At 34.9% G+C, this 16,821-nt stretch overlaps 1 protein-coding gene across 5 annotated transcripts in view; it reads left to right on the top strand.

Annotated features, from left to right (window-relative positions):
* The window catches only part of CFAP69 (cilia and flagella associated protein 69), a 73,486-nt gene that overhangs the window by 31,073 nt on the left and 25,592 nt on the right, over positions 1–16,821 (top strand). For all 5 annotated transcript variants that reach the window (XM_055272764.2, XM_063636402.1, XM_055272763.2 and 2 more), the window contains 6 exons: positions 2,535–2,583; positions 2,673–2,794; positions 5,069–5,285; positions 8,330–8,494; positions 11,710–11,828; positions 13,666–13,784. In XM_055272764.2, coding sequence (XP_055128739.1) covers positions 2,535–2,583; positions 2,673–2,794; positions 5,069–5,285; positions 8,330–8,494; positions 11,710–11,828; positions 13,666–13,784 — 791 coding nt within the window. The remainder of the gene's footprint in view (positions 1–2,534; positions 2,584–2,672; positions 2,795–5,068; positions 5,286–8,329; positions 8,495–11,709; positions 11,829–13,665; positions 13,785–16,821) is intronic.

The raw sequence follows: 16,821 nt of genomic DNA, 5'->3' as shown, positions 1-16,821 counted from the left end.
GAACTCTAGGCTGAAAAATGTTTTTGTTTAGCATTTCAAAGATAAAGTTCCACTGTCTTCTGTCATCTGTTGTTTCTGATGAGAAATATTCAGTGTGAGGTTCCATGGTGTAATGGTGAGCACCCTGGACTCTGATGAGAAGTATCCATTATTTCAAATCATTATTCCCCTATGTATAATATATCATCTTTTTCTCTCACTGTTTTCAAGATTTTCAGTCTATCTTTGGTTTCTAGCAGTTTTGAAATGATGTGCTAAGGTGAGATCTCCTTTGGGTTTGTTCTGCTTAGGTTTCTTAGAGTTTCTTGGATATATAAATTTAAGTCTTTAAGAAGATTTGGAGAACTCTTGGCCATTATTTCTTCAAATATTTTTTCAGCCCCATTCTCTCTCTCCGCTTTTTCAGGGACTCTGATTAATTTTATGTTTGACTTTTTGATATTGTCCCACAGGTTTGTGAGGCTCTGCTCACTTTTTTCAATCATTTTTCTCTCTATTCTTCAGGTTGGATAATTTGTATTTGTCTATATATTTAAATTCACTGACTTTTTTATTTCTGTCATCTCCATTCTGCTGTTAATCTCATCCAGTGCATTTTTACTTCAGATATATTTTTCAGTTTTAGAACTTATTTTGATTCCTTTTTATAGTGTCTCTCCTGAGAGTTCTTATCTTTCTATTCATTATGAGCATCTTTACTGTAGATTCTGGTATACTCCTCTGAAGAGTTTTTAATAACTATACATTTAACCTGGCTGTACTCATCCCTTTGGGGTATGGCAGCCCAAATCTCAATTCAGCTCTTGCCTGGGATGCTGAAGTATTCTCTGCACTTGTGTGGTTCAAATATCAGCCAGATATTTGGGAAGAGTTTGTACACAGAATTTAGCATTCTCTCTCTCTGGCTGTCTCCTTTATGGGATTTCTCCCTTCACTTTCCAGTGGCTGTGGTTGCCTCTGTCCTCTCGTTCTTCAGGCCACTAAGACCACAGGGTTACTCTGAGTTTTAGCATTCCCACGAGGTATAGAATATGGCCTGCTCTCAGGCCAAAAGCCTTTTTTTTTTTCTTTTTTTTTTTTTTTTTTTTGAGACGGAGTCTCGCTCTGTCACCCAGGCTGGAGTGCAGTGGCACGATCTCAGCTCACTGCAAGCTCTGCCTCCCGGGTTCGCACCATTCTTCTGCCTCAGTCTTCCGAGTAGCTGGGACTACAGGCACCCGCCACCACACCTGGCTAATTTTTTTGTATTTTTAGTAGAGACAGGGTTTCACTGTGTTAGCCAGGATGGTCTCAAGCTCCTGACCTAGTGATCTGCCCGCCTTGGCCTCCCAAAGTGCTGGGATTACAGGTGTGAGCCACCGCGCCCGGCCCCAAAAGCCTTTTTTAAAATGGGAAACATGTAGTACCATTCCCTTCTACAAAATTCTGACATCCTTCCAGTGTCTGCTTACTCTTGGTCACAAGATAGTTTTATTTGTCACCAGCAGGAGAATTTCTCTTGGAGCTACTACTTATCTGTACCAGAAGCTGAGCCTTCACATATTTTATAATTAAAAATCACTGAATGATTGAAATTATTTAATAGAGATCCTTGGCAACAATATTCACAAGTCAGGCACGTAAGTTCTAGTTGTGCTACAAAGAACTGGCTGTGAAGACCTCAGCCCACTAACAGTGGACGTCAAGTAGTCCCAAGAGTCATGGAATTCATGCTGTGCAAATAGGGAAACAGTCCTACATAGTATCCTAGTTAAAGCTGCAACTTATAGGTGGACCTTTGTTTCTCTAGAAGCCCCGGTCAGGTAGTAATTTCTCATTAGTGTCCTTGCAAACACTCAGATGAATTTCACGAATGTGAGTCAAAGGAAATAATATCTTCAGCATCTAAAGAAACCATATAGATCCTAAAGTAATGGGGCTATAAACTACAAGCTTGTAAGCCCAGGGTTTGCCCCTGTAAACTCTCCCTAATGTGCAAAGTCTAACCAGGATATCTCTGTCAGGAATGCTGACATGCTAAAATGTTTGCAACTCTGGTGATTCTGCAGGGCTTTTCATGCTAAGTAGGAACTACTTTATTATCTCTTGACCAAACATTTGACGTAACAAGAATGGTTGGGGTAGAAGTGGAAGTGTTTAAAAAGAAAAGCTGTTGAGAATAACTGGATTTTCCTCCCTTACTGTGTCATTTGAAATATAGATAATGAATTATAGAAGTACTGTAAAGACTTAATATACTTTGGATCCTTAACAATTTTAAACAGACTACTCATAGAATAATATAAAATATTTCATAGAACCTACAGAAGTAAGTTTAAAATTAAATAAATCTGACTTATTTAATTTTATAAGCTTATCTGGCTATATGTTTTTATTTTTTGCTTCACCCTTTATTACTATTCATGCTTTATGAATTTAAATGAATGACAGTAGGAAAATTTGATAAATGTACATAAGTAGTAAATATGAGCATCTGCATCATAACTTTCATCTTATTCATTCCTCTTTCTGCTTATTTTATGTATTTATATTAGGAATGTGGCTTTACCAAGGATTTGATACTGTTTGCCACCTTTAATGAAGGTAAAAAACATAAAACTTTAAACTTATAATTATCTTGATGAGTCTTGTACAACATTTAAGCTTTCATTTTACTCTTTTTTCCCTCACAGTTAAAAGTCAAAATCTTTTGGTAAAAGGACTTAAGCTTTCTAATTCCTATGAAGATTTTGAGTTGAAGAAATTACTATTCAATATAATTGTGATCTTATGTAAAGATTTACCTACTGTACAGGTAAAGAGTAATCAAGGCAGGAAAATCAATAAAAATTGTCTCACTTTGTAGTAAAACTATTTTAAAGTCCTGACTGTAAATATTTTATCAGTTCATATATTTACCGTAGAAAGTAGTAAAATCTTACTGGCCTGAATTTTAACTTTAAAATTTTTCTTTGCTTATCTGTTAATAAACCATGAAGTACTTAAATTTAAACCACATAAACCAAAGAAAAATAGTAGAACCTAAGAGATTTAATAATACAGTTAAATCTCTTGAATTAGACAGCATAAAATGAAAGAAGCTTCACATAGGCCCATTCCAGCCTAATAATCTGTCTCTGACCATAGTAACAAGGACTGATTTAATGCTGGAGAAAATTATTAACCTCTGTGATACCAATCTCAAACTCTTACGAACCTGCTTTTTCATCACACAAACCTAATGTCTTTAGTTACTTTTACTCTCTATGAATTTATCTTAATACTTTGTTTCCTGCATAACAGCGTGATGTAATTTGAAGAACATTGGAACTGAATTTCACTTCTGGCTTATCACCTACTAGCTATGTAGCCTTAGCAAAATTACCTCATCTATCTGTGGTTCATTTCCTCCTTCTGTAAAGGAAAGATTATAATGCTTCGGCCCTGCTCACAGGTCTATTGTGAAGTTGCGATGAAGGCTTTTTAAACTATAAAGTGATAGTAAATGTATTATTAACAATTCTGTTTAGTTAGTTACTGCATTAAGTGAAATTTCCATTTAGTCTAAAACTCTACCAAGCTCCAAGGACTACCATGAAAAAGAAGTAGGAATTCAGTCTATCAACTTCACTACCAATAATAGAAAGATGGGATAGTCTAGCAGTAAAGGCTTTAGTCAGACAATCTCAGTGCTACCACTTTCTAGCTATGTGGCATTGAATGGGTTGTTTGATTTCTCTAAATCCCAGGTAGCTCAACTTCAACATGGGGATAACACCTACCTCGAGATTATTATGAGGATTTAACTGAGCTGAGCATTTTCTTAGTAATGCAACTTTAAGGAATATATGTATTTTCAAATGCTCAGGAAAGGAAAAATTGTCTTTATAATTGTAACTTTATTATTTGTGACAAAAAATTACATAATGTGTAGAACCTAAATGTATTTTCCAAAATGCAAATGGAAAATCATTTGGAAAATTATTCCATAAAGTATGGTTCATTATTCCAAGAGTATTATATAAATATTAAAATTAGACCTATAAAGATAATAAAATTTACACTACAGTTTATAAGTCAATTCTAATTGATTGAACAACATTTTTATAGGCAACAGAGCCAAGTAGCACAGATTATGGTGAGGAGCTTCTTAAAACGCTTTGTCAGCGGTGAAATCAACAATTTTTATGTGTCACATAATTTGTGGTCCAGTAATATTACTAGTAATAATCATGAATATGTACACTATCATTTGCAATACACAGGGGGTTTTTTGAAACACTATATACTTAATTCTAGCAATAATGTTAGAAGTAGTAGTTATTCTTGTTTTCTCAACTCTAAATCTTGCATTCTTTTCATGTGGACTAGTAGGGAATTAGAAAAATTAATTGTTTTTGTTAAAATCTTTATAGAATAATGCCAAATTAAAAGAAAATTAAATATAGCATATGGTATTTTATTCTCTTGTGAATCATAAATATGCATCCATCAGAATCAGCTGTATTAATTCTGTTGTCATAATAGCTATGCATTTTAATCTTATTTTTATTAAAATGATGGGTTCAATAAAATTTTAAAGTACTAGGCATGCAATGAAACACACCTTGTGACCTAACTGACATTTATTTGGTAGAATGTTTATGTAAGTTCTGTTGTATGTGGTTAAATATTCACTGTAGTCATTACCTCAGACAAAATTATTTTTTATGGTACACAACTGAGTCTGTGAGATATTTCCTTTTTAAAAAGAGAGTGAGGAAAAAAATGTCAGCACTTGCCCCAAAATATTCTACTCCTATGGTTTTATTATAAGCAGGAACTACATTGCATATATGAGCAGCAAAAACAAAAAATTAATACATATTTTATATTATTGTCAGAGAGTACATACCTCAGAAAAGAGGATTATAACTGTTATTTAATTTTGCGGGTTTTTTTGGTACCTATCATAGATTGGGGTTATTTTTTAAAGGAATTATTTTGAAATAATCCTCAATAAAACATCAAAATGTACATTTTTTATTTAATAGCCTTAAAGTATTTTTAGCCATGTTTCTAACAAAGTATCCTTTGTTCTTTCTCACAGCTATTAATTGATGGCAAAGTTATTTTGGCTTTGTTTACCTATGTTAAGAAGCCTGAGAAACAAAAAATAATTCACTGGTCTGCAGCACAGCATGAAGAATTACAACTGCATGCAATTGCCACTTTGTCATCAGTTGCTCCTTTATTAATAGAAGAATACATGTCATGCCAGGGAAATGCTCGAGTCCTTGCATTTCTAGAATGGTGTGAGAGTGAAGGTGAGTGGCCCTTCAAGATTCCTGTCAAAATTCTAATCTTCATATTTCAACTGAATGCTCAATATATGCATAGAAATAACAATGAAGTTAATTAAAGCCACAAGAAGTAAAAACATATAGACCCATCTTCTTAATGTATTTATATGTTGTTTTAAGAAAAACATAGATTTTATTTAAAGTCAGACGTTAGTAAATGTCATAGTTGATGCACACCTGAAAGAAATCATACATGTAACTTAAATTTTTATATTATTAGACCTATCTAAAAATTATATTTGGGAAGAAAATAAATCCTGGCAATATTTTGTTTGCTTTGTTTGTTTGTCGAGACAGGGTCTCACCCTGTCACCCAGGCTACAGTGCAATGGCATGCTCATGGCTCACTGCAGCCTCAACCTTCTGGGCTCTAGCAATCCTCCCACCCCAGCCTTCCCAGTAGCTGGGACTGCAAGTGCATGTCACCACGCGAAGCTAATTTTTGTATTTTATATAGACAGGGTTTTGCCATGTTGCCCAGACTGGTCTCAAACTCCTGGGCTCAAGCCATCTGCCTACTTCAGCCTCTCACAGTGTTGCGATTGCAGGTGTGAGCCTGAAATCAATTACAATATTGCACAGTCTGGCAGTATTATAATGCACTCATTCAACAAATATTTATGACTGCCTACTGGGTACTAGATACTGTCTTAACTACTGAAAATACAGTTAGGCTTAAAATAAATATCCTTTTCTCTATGGAGCTTAAAATCTAGATCTCTAGCCAGAAGTAATGACTCCAGTGTGGTCTACCAAATTAGTAGAGCCCCAATTTGTTGGTATTTTGTTTTAGTTCTTAGAAAGGAAATAAGAAATATGTTCTTTTTTAAAAAGTTTTATAAGGAAGATATTGCTTCTTTTCTGGTAGAAATTTTACTCTGGAAATAATTTTGTATGATACATTTTCATTAGATCAAGAATATCACCCATTTATGCATGAAGGAGGAAAAAAATGATAGCCTTTTTATTTTCTAGTTTCTAATATGGTGAGCTGCAAAATTTAGTCTTGTAAGTTATTTTCCACTAAATAAAGCAATGCTTCAGTCTATCCTTTATATCATTTATGTTTGTAGAAGACTTTAAGGCAAAAGGGGAAATGCTGGCTAATAAGAGAAACACTGATAGCTAATAGTTATTCAGAACCTACTATCTGCTGAGCCTTAAACACCTTCCAAGTATTAAGTCATTTAGTCCTCTCAACAAACTTAGGAGGTTATAGGTATTCTTATTATCCCTGTGTATCAGATGGGTAGAACTCAGTCTAAGAAGCTCAATAATTATTCCTGGCCACAAGTGGCAGAGCAAAAATTTAACCCAGGTTCTATAATAGAACCCACAATTTTAACCAACATGCAATACTCAGAACAGAATTTTCAACATTTTTTTTTATCTAGAAACATAAAGCTACTTCTGAAAGAAGCTTTTAAAGAAAGCATAGCATAAAGAAGGGAGTATTGCCTTGCTACTTATTAAGACCTGTGATAAAGCTATAGTAATTAAAATTATGTGGTACTGGGTCATGGATAGACCAATGGCATGGAATATATGGAAGGCTGGCATTCTGAGAGATGATATTGCCAATCAGTGAGGGAAAGGTGGTGTTGGGGCAGTTGGTCTTCCAATATAAATGAAAAAATAAATGAATAAATAAATAAATAAATTTTTCAATAAATGAAAAAATAAAAATTAGACCTCTTCACTTTGTTTCTTCTAAAAATCAATTGCAAAAGTAAAAAAGATATAAATATGAAAAGTCACACAGTGAAACTCTTAGAAGAAAACATGGTAAAATATCTTTTTGCTAGATATCAGGGTAGGAAAGGTTTCTTTAAAAAGACTCATGAGTTTAAGGTATAAGAAAAGACCAATGCATTTAACTACTGTAAAACGTACAAATGTCTGTTTGACAAAATCTAAGTGAAATACTAATTTACAAATTGAGAGATGACATTTACTACTCCTGTGACTGATAATAGATTAGAATCCAGGTTCATAAAGAACTCCTATATATCAACAAGAAAACAACTCAGTAGAGAAGTATACAAGGACTAGGGACTGCCATGTCACAGAGAAAACCCCAGATTTTCAAAAAACATTTAAAAACTCTAAATCCCATTGGCAATCAGATCAATGCAAATTAACAACAATAAACTACCATTTCACATTTAACAGATTTCGTGGGGGAAAATCAAGGCCAGGTGCAGTAGCTCACACCTGTAATCCCAACACTTTCAAGGCAGGAGGATCACTTGAGGCCAGAAGTTCAAGACCAGCCTAGGCAACATGGTGAGACCCCCATCTCTTAAAAAAAACAAAATCAGCTGGTCATAGTGGCACACACCTGTAGTCCTGGCTTCTTGGGAGGCTGAGGTGGGAGTATTGCTTGAGCCCAGGAGACTGAGGCTTCAATGAGCTGTGATCATACCACTGCACTCTAGCCTGGGCAACAGAGCAAGACCCTGTCTCTTAAAAAAAAAAAATTAACTCATCTTATACATTGTAGCTATATAAACACCTTGGAAAACAATTTAGCACCTTTAGTAAAATTCAATGTGGATGTATCCTATATTCTGGTCACATGGAAAAACTCTTCTCAATGGATATAAGAGGACATGAACCAGAAAGTTTATTTTAACAGTTTATACTAGTGAATGGATAAACTATAATTCATTTATAAAAATGAATGCTGAAGCCAATTAAAATGAATAATCTAGATCTACTTGTGACAATGTGAATAATTTTTAAAATAAACATGTTGAGTAACAGAAGCAAATTGCAAAAGATACATATAATATGATACATTTGAGTAAAATTCTAAAACACATACTTCTATTCTGAGAATAGTAAGAGGGAAAAGGGGTAATATTTTATTTCTCTAAAAAAACTAAAGCAAATATGACAAAATTTTAACATTTGTTTAAACTTTTGATAGATGTATAAGGTATCTGATATATTTAATTTGTTTATTTGAAATGTTTTTGTTTTAAATTATCACTTTTTCTCCACAGATCCGTTTTTCAGTCATGGTAACAGTTTTCATGGTTCAGGTGGCCGAGGCAACAAGTTTGCCCAGATGCGTTACAGTTTAAGACTCCTGAGAGCCATGGTCTACCTTGAAGATGAGACTGTAAACAAAGATCTTTGTGAAAAGGAAACAATTCAGCAAATGATAGGTAAAATATAACACGGTGGTTTACTGATGAAAGAGGAATACTTTTAATAGTAGTAGTTTTGTTTGAAATGTTTTTCCAAAATTTATTTTGTCTTTATGACAGAGAAACTCCTGAATATTTTCTTGATTTTTGTTTCATATTTTTGCTATAAATCAGTGTGTCTTCTTATTGAAATATCATACTCACTAACCCTTTAAACATTTATTTCTTCAACTCAGATATCATTTCATTTAGGATTATCTTTATCTTTTTTTAAAATGGGCTATTGTTATGTTTTATTCTTTTAGTAATAAAGGTCACCACTTTTGACCAAGCCTTTTGGAGCTATTTTAAAACAGGATAACATGGCATGTTCCAATGCATGTGTCATAACAGAACATTGATACGTTGGTATTTACAGAAATGTACAGAGGAGTTTCTTCTCTGATATGAAATATCACAATATCCTTGACTTTTAACTTACACTTGACTATGCTAGATGAGAAAATGGAAATTATGGATATCATAGAAAGATAGCATGTGTTACCCTATACGTCATCAATTAGACACTTAATGAGTATCTCCTAAAATAAATACATATAAACTCAGCGTAAAATTCAGAACCCCTAAACAAAAGCTGCCTTGCCTTTTGTTATTTAAAAAATAAATAATTCTCTAGATCATACTTTTCCTTGACTTTGAAAAGAGCTATTTCAGTCGTTCGTATGCAGTGATTGCTTCACTAGTCAATTATATAATCTGCTAGATGTCAATTAATTATAAATGCCTACTCAAAAAATCTTCTACTTGTTAAATTAAGGTGGTTACTCTTCCATCATTAGTGGAGTGGAGTGGTGCTCTTCAATAATAATAATATAGGAAATAGCAGGAAATCGAAGTATATTGAAAAGGAGCTAGGTGAAAACATTTACCTTTTTGCCCAGTTTGTTTGGGATGAACAAACCTGAAAGTACATTTTATCATTCCTGTGCACATTCTGTTGCACAAAACTCAGTCTAACCAGAGGAAATCCAGGAAATGTAATCTTTCATATGTCTAGGAAGATCTCTTAATCCTACCTGCACTAGGGAATAGGGTAGAGAAAAGGGCAAACAAATAGCAATGTTTTTTTTCTTCTTAGAACCTTTTCCCTTTAACTGGAAAGAAGCTGATCTTTATGTTAAGTTCCTAGAGGCAGGGACCTTGTCTTATTGAGTCTAACATGGCTTTGTAGTAGTAACGTGCTTAATAAGTAGTAACTAGAATTTAAATGTAAATGTTTATACACTTCATGGGTACAGTGTACACTGCTTGGTGACAGGTGCACCAAAATCTCAGAAACCACCAATAAAGAACTTATCCATGTAACCAAAAACCACCTATTCCCCCAAAACTATTGAAATAAAATATAAATGTTTATATACTTCCTATGTAGACACTGGGGTTACAAACACATATAGAGCAGGACACTGAGGACCTTTTCCTTAATGAGAAAATAGAAACTACATATATCATAGAAAGATAGCATGTGTTAGCCTACACGTCATCAGTTAGACACTTAATGAGTAGTACAGCGTAAATGTTACAGAAACTAAGAGGCTTGGGTAGTTTTCAAGGCTAGGAAGTCTTAGGATTCTGTGAGGTAAGGGTAGTTTAGAGGTGGAAAAGAAGAGAAGGCCTTCAAGCAAGGAAATACCATGAACAGAGAGACATGGTCCTGAAATATGCATGGTGATGTGTTCAGAACTAGTTTAAGAGAAGCCAAAGTTTTATGAAGATAAATAACACAAGATAGGTTAATTGTATAATCAGAGGCCAAGATGGAATGAGTTTTGAGTGATTGACAGTAGTTCGAACTTCATCCTCTTAAGGCATGGAGAGCCTCAAAGTGTTTTGATTAGTGAGGTTATACGTACAATGTTATGTTTTAGGAAGAAGAATCTGGGAGAAATAGAATGATCTATAACAAGGAGAGAATAAAGGCAAGGAGTTGAAGGGTACAGAAATATGAGCATTATACTATGTGTTACAGGCAGCAGGGAAAGTTTCTGCCTGCACCCAGGTAGGAAGAAGAATGAGATGATCTAGAAAGAAGAAGCAGACCTATGGCCAGTCAAACTGGATTCCCAGAAGAAGTTCCTGATAAAGCGATATAGGCCCCTCTATCCATGGCATACCCCAGCCCTGGGCCTCCAGCAGGCCCATCTAGCCTCTCTTAGGGTCTGATCCCCCACCTGTAATTCATCCTAATGGGACCTAGAGTAGTCACTCAGGGCCGGTTATGGAGATAGGCTATGATTTCCGTGGCCCTTCTACTTTGGAACATAGCTCCATACTTTCCCACTAATGCCAGTTACCCCTTTAACAGAGAAAAAGTGACTTTTTTTCTTTATTTAAAGCTTAAAAAAATCCTTTTTGAGGCAAAAGTGTATCATGAATATCATTTCATCAGTGTTAGTAGCCATCTTCAGTCCTTTTCAATTTCAATTAGAAGCAAAAGAGGGATTTTAAAGGATATGGAATACTGTTACCTAAAGTTGTTTAAAACACCTTTAGTTAGACATCAAGGAAAGATGCAGAAAGCAATAACAGGAATAGAAAACACACCTAAAGAGATCTGCCTTGATCTCTTTTGACCCTGTTAACCATGAGGAGAGGAAGAGATTAGGCAAACCACAGTCAGGAAATTTGGTCATATATTTGCAAAGGCACTCATTTCCTACCTCATGAAACTCTGCATATTTTTAAACACAGTTTGCTGAGCAAAGTTTCAGGTTATTGGGGCATCTTTTAATGACATACTATTAATTCTGAACTAGAATTTCTATATATGTGAGGCTATGGATTACATTGAGAAGTTCTATATATGTAGGTGGGGCTACTGATTGTATTGAAAGCTCCAGGAATTCATTTATCATCTTCCTTTTGCAGCCTCTAGGTTACTATGCAATGAAAATACTCTTCTAAAATAGTTTTTCTAGGCTGGGCATGGTGGTGCATGCCTGTAATCCCAATGCTTTGCGAGGCCGATACAGGAGGATTACTTGAGCCGAGGAATTCAAGATTAGCCTGGGCAACATAATAAGACCCTGTCTCTTTATAACAAATAAAAATAAATAATAAAATAGAAGTTTCTCTAGCCAAATAAACTTTTTAGAAGAGATTTCCAAACAGTAATTGATCAAAATAAAAGTAGTGTCCAATAACTATACATTCTTTAAACGTTTTCATACCAGGAATCTTTAAAAATATAATAAGCAAGCCTAATGAAAAGGAAGAAGCCATTCTTTTGGAAATCCAGTCTGATATATTATTTATCCTATCTGGTCTTTGTGAGAATCACATTCAAAGGAAGGTATGTATGCCTATGAAAGTTTTGTTCAGGTCTCCCAGTCACCTAACACTATGAACTATTTTTGGAAGTCTCTATAATTGTATTTAATGTTGTGAAAATTTAATATTTTTGCTAATAATTAGAGCATAATTATATAAAGTAAAAGGTACAGAATATACAACAGTATACACCCATTTAACTAATACCCCCAATTAAAACAGAGAATATTTCTATCTCTATAAAATTTCCTCATCCCATTAGAAGCCATGCCCCCACTCGCTTCCAGACAAACTACTGTTCTGTTTTCTATTCCTATAGGTTGGTTTTGCCTATTCTTTAAGTTTATATGAATGGAGTCGCACAGTATTTACTCTTTTATGTCTGGATTCTGTCACCCAGCATCATATTTTAGAAATATATCCATGTTGGCCGGGCACGGTGGCTCAGGCCTGTAATCTCAGCACTTTGGGAGGCTGAGGCAGGTGGATTGCCTGAGGTCAGGAGTTCGAGACCAGCCTGGCCACCATGGTGAAACCTCGTATCTACTAAAAATACAAAAATTAGCCAGGTGTTGTGGTGTGCGCCTGTAATCTCAGTTACTCGGGAGGCTGAGGCATGAGAATTGCTTGAACCTAGGAGGTTACAGTGAGCCCAGATCTCACCACTGCACTCCAGTCTAGGTGACACAGCGAGACTCCATCTGAAAAAAAAAAAAAAAAATTAAAAGAAAGAAAGAAATATATCCGTGTCATTGCATGTATCAATAATTCATTTCTTTTTATTGCTAAATAGTATTCCATTGTGTGAATATACCAAAATGTGTTCATCTGTTCCCCTATTGATAGGCACTTGGGTTGTTTTTATTTACAGCTATAATGAATAAAGCTTCAGTGAATATTCTTGTACTAGTCTTGTACTAGTGGGTATAATGCTTTCATTTCTCTTGGGTAAATATCTACAGTTGGAATTAATGTATCACAAAGTAGATGTATCTTTATAAGAAACTGCCAAACAGTTTTCCAGAGTGGGCTGTACCATTTTAAATGTTGTTTGGGGTTTGAATTGGGTTCAAACCTAAAGCCAAAAGTTAGAATGAGATCTTAATCCCCTTTTATCTTTTTTAGCTCCATAGTGAACTCTGAGTCTCAGAGATTGATAATTTAAATGTTAAATAGCAAGGGATGGAATTGGAAAGATAAAAACAAAAAATGATGGTTTCAATAGATAGATTTTAAGTGAATGCCTGTTTAGCTCCAAGCTTTGATGCAACTTCTCATTGTATTCTACCACCCTGTGCCTGGGCTCCTCTGGAAAAATAATCGTAATCTTGCTTACTGGGAACCAGAACTGAACAGCAAGGCAATGAGAAAGGTAATTAGTAAGAGAAAAATATTAAGTGGTTAAAACTTCACATAAATTATTAAATGTTTTAACTACATTTATATCTTATTTCTCCCTTGGGGTCATTAGAAAATCTTGCTTGATAGTTCTTACTATCTAAGAATTGATCTGACATAATGCTAGACTGCATTGATTATAATATTGAAGAAAATCAAGGTGCAAGTTTTATGACTTTTTTTAGGAGAAAGAGAATAAAACAAAAAATATCAAGGGATATTATTAAGCTGGCATGTTGATTGATGCCCCCTCTTAAAATGATTAATTTTATAATAATTTGTTTTAAATTCCTGAGAACAAGTAAGTACAGTTTTTTAAATTGCAGTAAAAATAGTATTTTTCTAACAATGTTGCTGTATTTCTCTGGTAAAAAAAGCAATATTAGGGGACCGATAAAGTAGGAAAGGGAGGAATTATTTATTTATTTCAAGAAATAATTTAAAACAAATATCTTAAACAGGAAATTTTCGGAACTGAAGGAGTAGATATAGTTCTTCATGTGATGAAAACAGACCCCAGGAAGTTACAGAGTGGCTTAGGCTATAATGTACTTCTTTTTAGTACATTGGACAGCATTTGGTGAGTATTGCTATAATCAAATTAGGTAGACTCACAGCAGTCATGCATCACTTTACAACAGTGAGGATACATTCTGAGAAATGTTTCCTTAGGCAATTTCGTCTTATGCAAACATTATAGGATGTAGTTACACAAACAGATGGTAAGCATACTACACACTTAGGTTAGATGGTATAGCCTAAAGGCTACAAACTCTATGTCATGTTACTGTACTGAAGATTGTAGGCAATTATAACACAATGGTAAGTATTGTGTATCTAAACATACCTAAACATTAAAAAAGGTACAGTAAGACTACAGAATAAAAGATAAAAAAAAATGTGTACGCTTGTATAGGGCACTTATAAATGGAGCTTGCAGTACCAGTTGCTGTGAGTGAGTCAGTGAGGGAATGGTGAATGAATGTGAAGGCCTAGGACCTTATTATACATTACTGTAGACTTTATCAACACTCTACATTTAGATTACACTAAACTTACTTTTAAAATATTTTTCTTTTCTCAATAAATTAACCTTAGATTACTGTAAATTTTTTTTACTTTATAAATGTTTTCATTTTCTTTAAGTTTTTGGCTCTTTTGTAATAACATTTAGCTTAAAATACAAACACATTGTATAGCCATACGAAAATATTTTCTTTCTTTATATTTTTATTCTAAAAGTTTCTTCTGTTTTTTAAAAAATTACATTGTTTTTACTTGTTAAACATTTTGTTAAAAACTAAGATTCAAACACAAATTAGCCTAGGCTTATAAAAAAAATTTGTGTGCATATATTTTATTAAACATCATAGATATTTCTGTCCAGTATACACCTAGATGTAAAAATGCCCAGATCTGGGCATTTTTATGTCTGTTCAGCTTTAGGAGATAATACCAAAAATTTTTCCAAAGTACTTACATCAATTACACCTTTCCCGGTAGTGTGGAGTTTTCTCCTTTTTCCACACCCTTACCAACACATTGCGTTGTGTCTTTCATTGCAGCCATTCTTGTGGACTTGTGCCAGTGTCTCTTTGTAGTTTTAATTTTCATATTCCTGATTGCTAGTGAGTTCATTTGCCATTTAAATAGCCTTTTTTTTGTGTGAAATCCCTACTCAAGTCTCTTGCTCACTTTTCTACTGAATTACCTATTGTTTTTTAGAGTTCTTTATATGTCCTGGATATGAGCCTTTTTCTGTTATATGTTTGTCAAATATATTCTGCCACTCTGAGGCTTACATTTTCACTCTCTTCACTCTCTTTTTGTTGAACCAATAGTCTTAATTTCAGTGTGGTCCAATTTACCAGTCTTTTTTTATGGTCAGTACTTTTAGTGCCCTGTTTAAACAGTCTTTCCTTACCCCGTAGTCATGAAGTTCACTGCCTATGTTTCTTCTAGAAGCCTTATTGTTTTGCCCTTTACATTTAGACCTACAATCTACCTGGAATTGATTTGTATGTATGGTGTAAGGTGAGGTACAAGTTTTACTTTTTTTGTATGGATGTAATTCAATGCTGTTTTTGGATAAACCATCCTTTACCCACTGCTTTGCAGTACCTTCTTTGTACAAATCAAATGTCCATATATATTTGGATCTATTTCTAGGCTTTCTGTGCTGTTCTACTGGTCTTTTGTCTATCCTTCTGTAATGTGCTATTTTAATAATTAGGTCTTTTTAATTAGACATCTGGTAGAGTAAGTCTTTCTACTTTTTCCTTCCCCATTAAGATTGTCTTAGCTTTTGCTGACCCCTTGCATTTGGATATTATATTAGTCAAGATTCCCTAGAGAGACAGAACCAGTAGGAAAAAAACATAGAGAAAGAGACATTGAGATTTATTATAAGGAATTGGCTCACACAATTATAAAGGCTGAAAAGTCCCAGGAACTACTGTCAACAAGTGGAATACCCAGGAGTACCGATGGTGTAGTTCCAGTCTGAGACTGAAGGCCTAAGGACCAGAAAACCCAGTGTTCTGAGTGCCAATCTGAAAGCTGGATGCTTGAAGCCCAAGAAGAGCAAATATTTCCATTTGAGTCTGAAAGCCTGAGTCCCAGCTCAGCAGTCAGGCAGAGGAGTTCCCTCTTACTCAGCCTTTACATTCTGTTTAGATCTTCAGTTGCTTGCATAAGGCCCACCCACATTTGTAAGGGCAGGCTACTTTATTCGGTTTACTGATTAAAATATTAATTACTTCCAGAAACACCTTCACAGGCACACCCAGAATAGTGTTTGCCCAAATCTCTGGCCACCCCAGGGGTAAAACCTGGGACCACCTGAATGGGAGGAGCAAAGCTGATGGCATTTTATATACCAGCCTCTATCCTACTCCTCCTGCGTATGCACCATGATGAAACAGGCAGTAGAAACAATGTCTTTTCTTTCTTTTTTTTTTTTTTTTTTTTTTTAAAGAGGGAGCTATGTTTAGAAAGGGGACACAGGAAAGTGACCACAGCAGGCTTGCAATTTCTGGGAGGAACTGAGAATAGTATCTGTTGCTACCACCAGTGATAGCTTGTTCAGTCCACATTCCCTATCAGGAAGAAGAGTGCAAGTAGCCCCAGCAGCAGCTTTAAACCCTGATTCCATGTGAGCTGCACAAACCAAAGCAGGCACTTTAGCAAATTGTTACAGGGAAGAGGTCCTGATCCAGATTGAAAGAGAGGGTTCTTGGATCACACACAGGAAAGAATTCAGGGTGAGTCCAAAGGATAAAGTGAAAGCAAGTTAATTAGGAAAGTAAAGGAATAAAAGAATGGCTACTCCATAATCAGAGCAGCCCTGAGGGCTGCTGGTTTCCCATTTGTATGGTTATTTCTTGATGATATGCCAAATACGGGGTGGATTATTTATGCCTCCCCTTTATAGAACATATAAGGTAACTTCCTGATGTTGCCATGGCATTTGTAAACTGTTGTTGCACTGATGGGAGTGTAGCAGTGAGGACAAGCAGAGGTCACTTGTGTCAGCATGTTGGTTTTGGTGAGTTTTAACTGGCTTATTCACTGCAACCTGTTTTATCCCCAAAGTCTTCATGACCTGTATCTTTTGC

This window comes from Symphalangus syndactylus, chromosome 3 (assembly GCF_028878055.3).
Source record: "Symphalangus syndactylus isolate Jambi chromosome 3, NHGRI_mSymSyn1-v2.1_pri, whole genome shotgun sequence".
NCBI classification, from domain to species: Eukaryota; Metazoa; Chordata; class Mammalia; order Primates; family Hylobatidae; genus Symphalangus; species Symphalangus syndactylus.
This window is presented reverse-complemented; position numbering and strand designations above follow the sequence as displayed.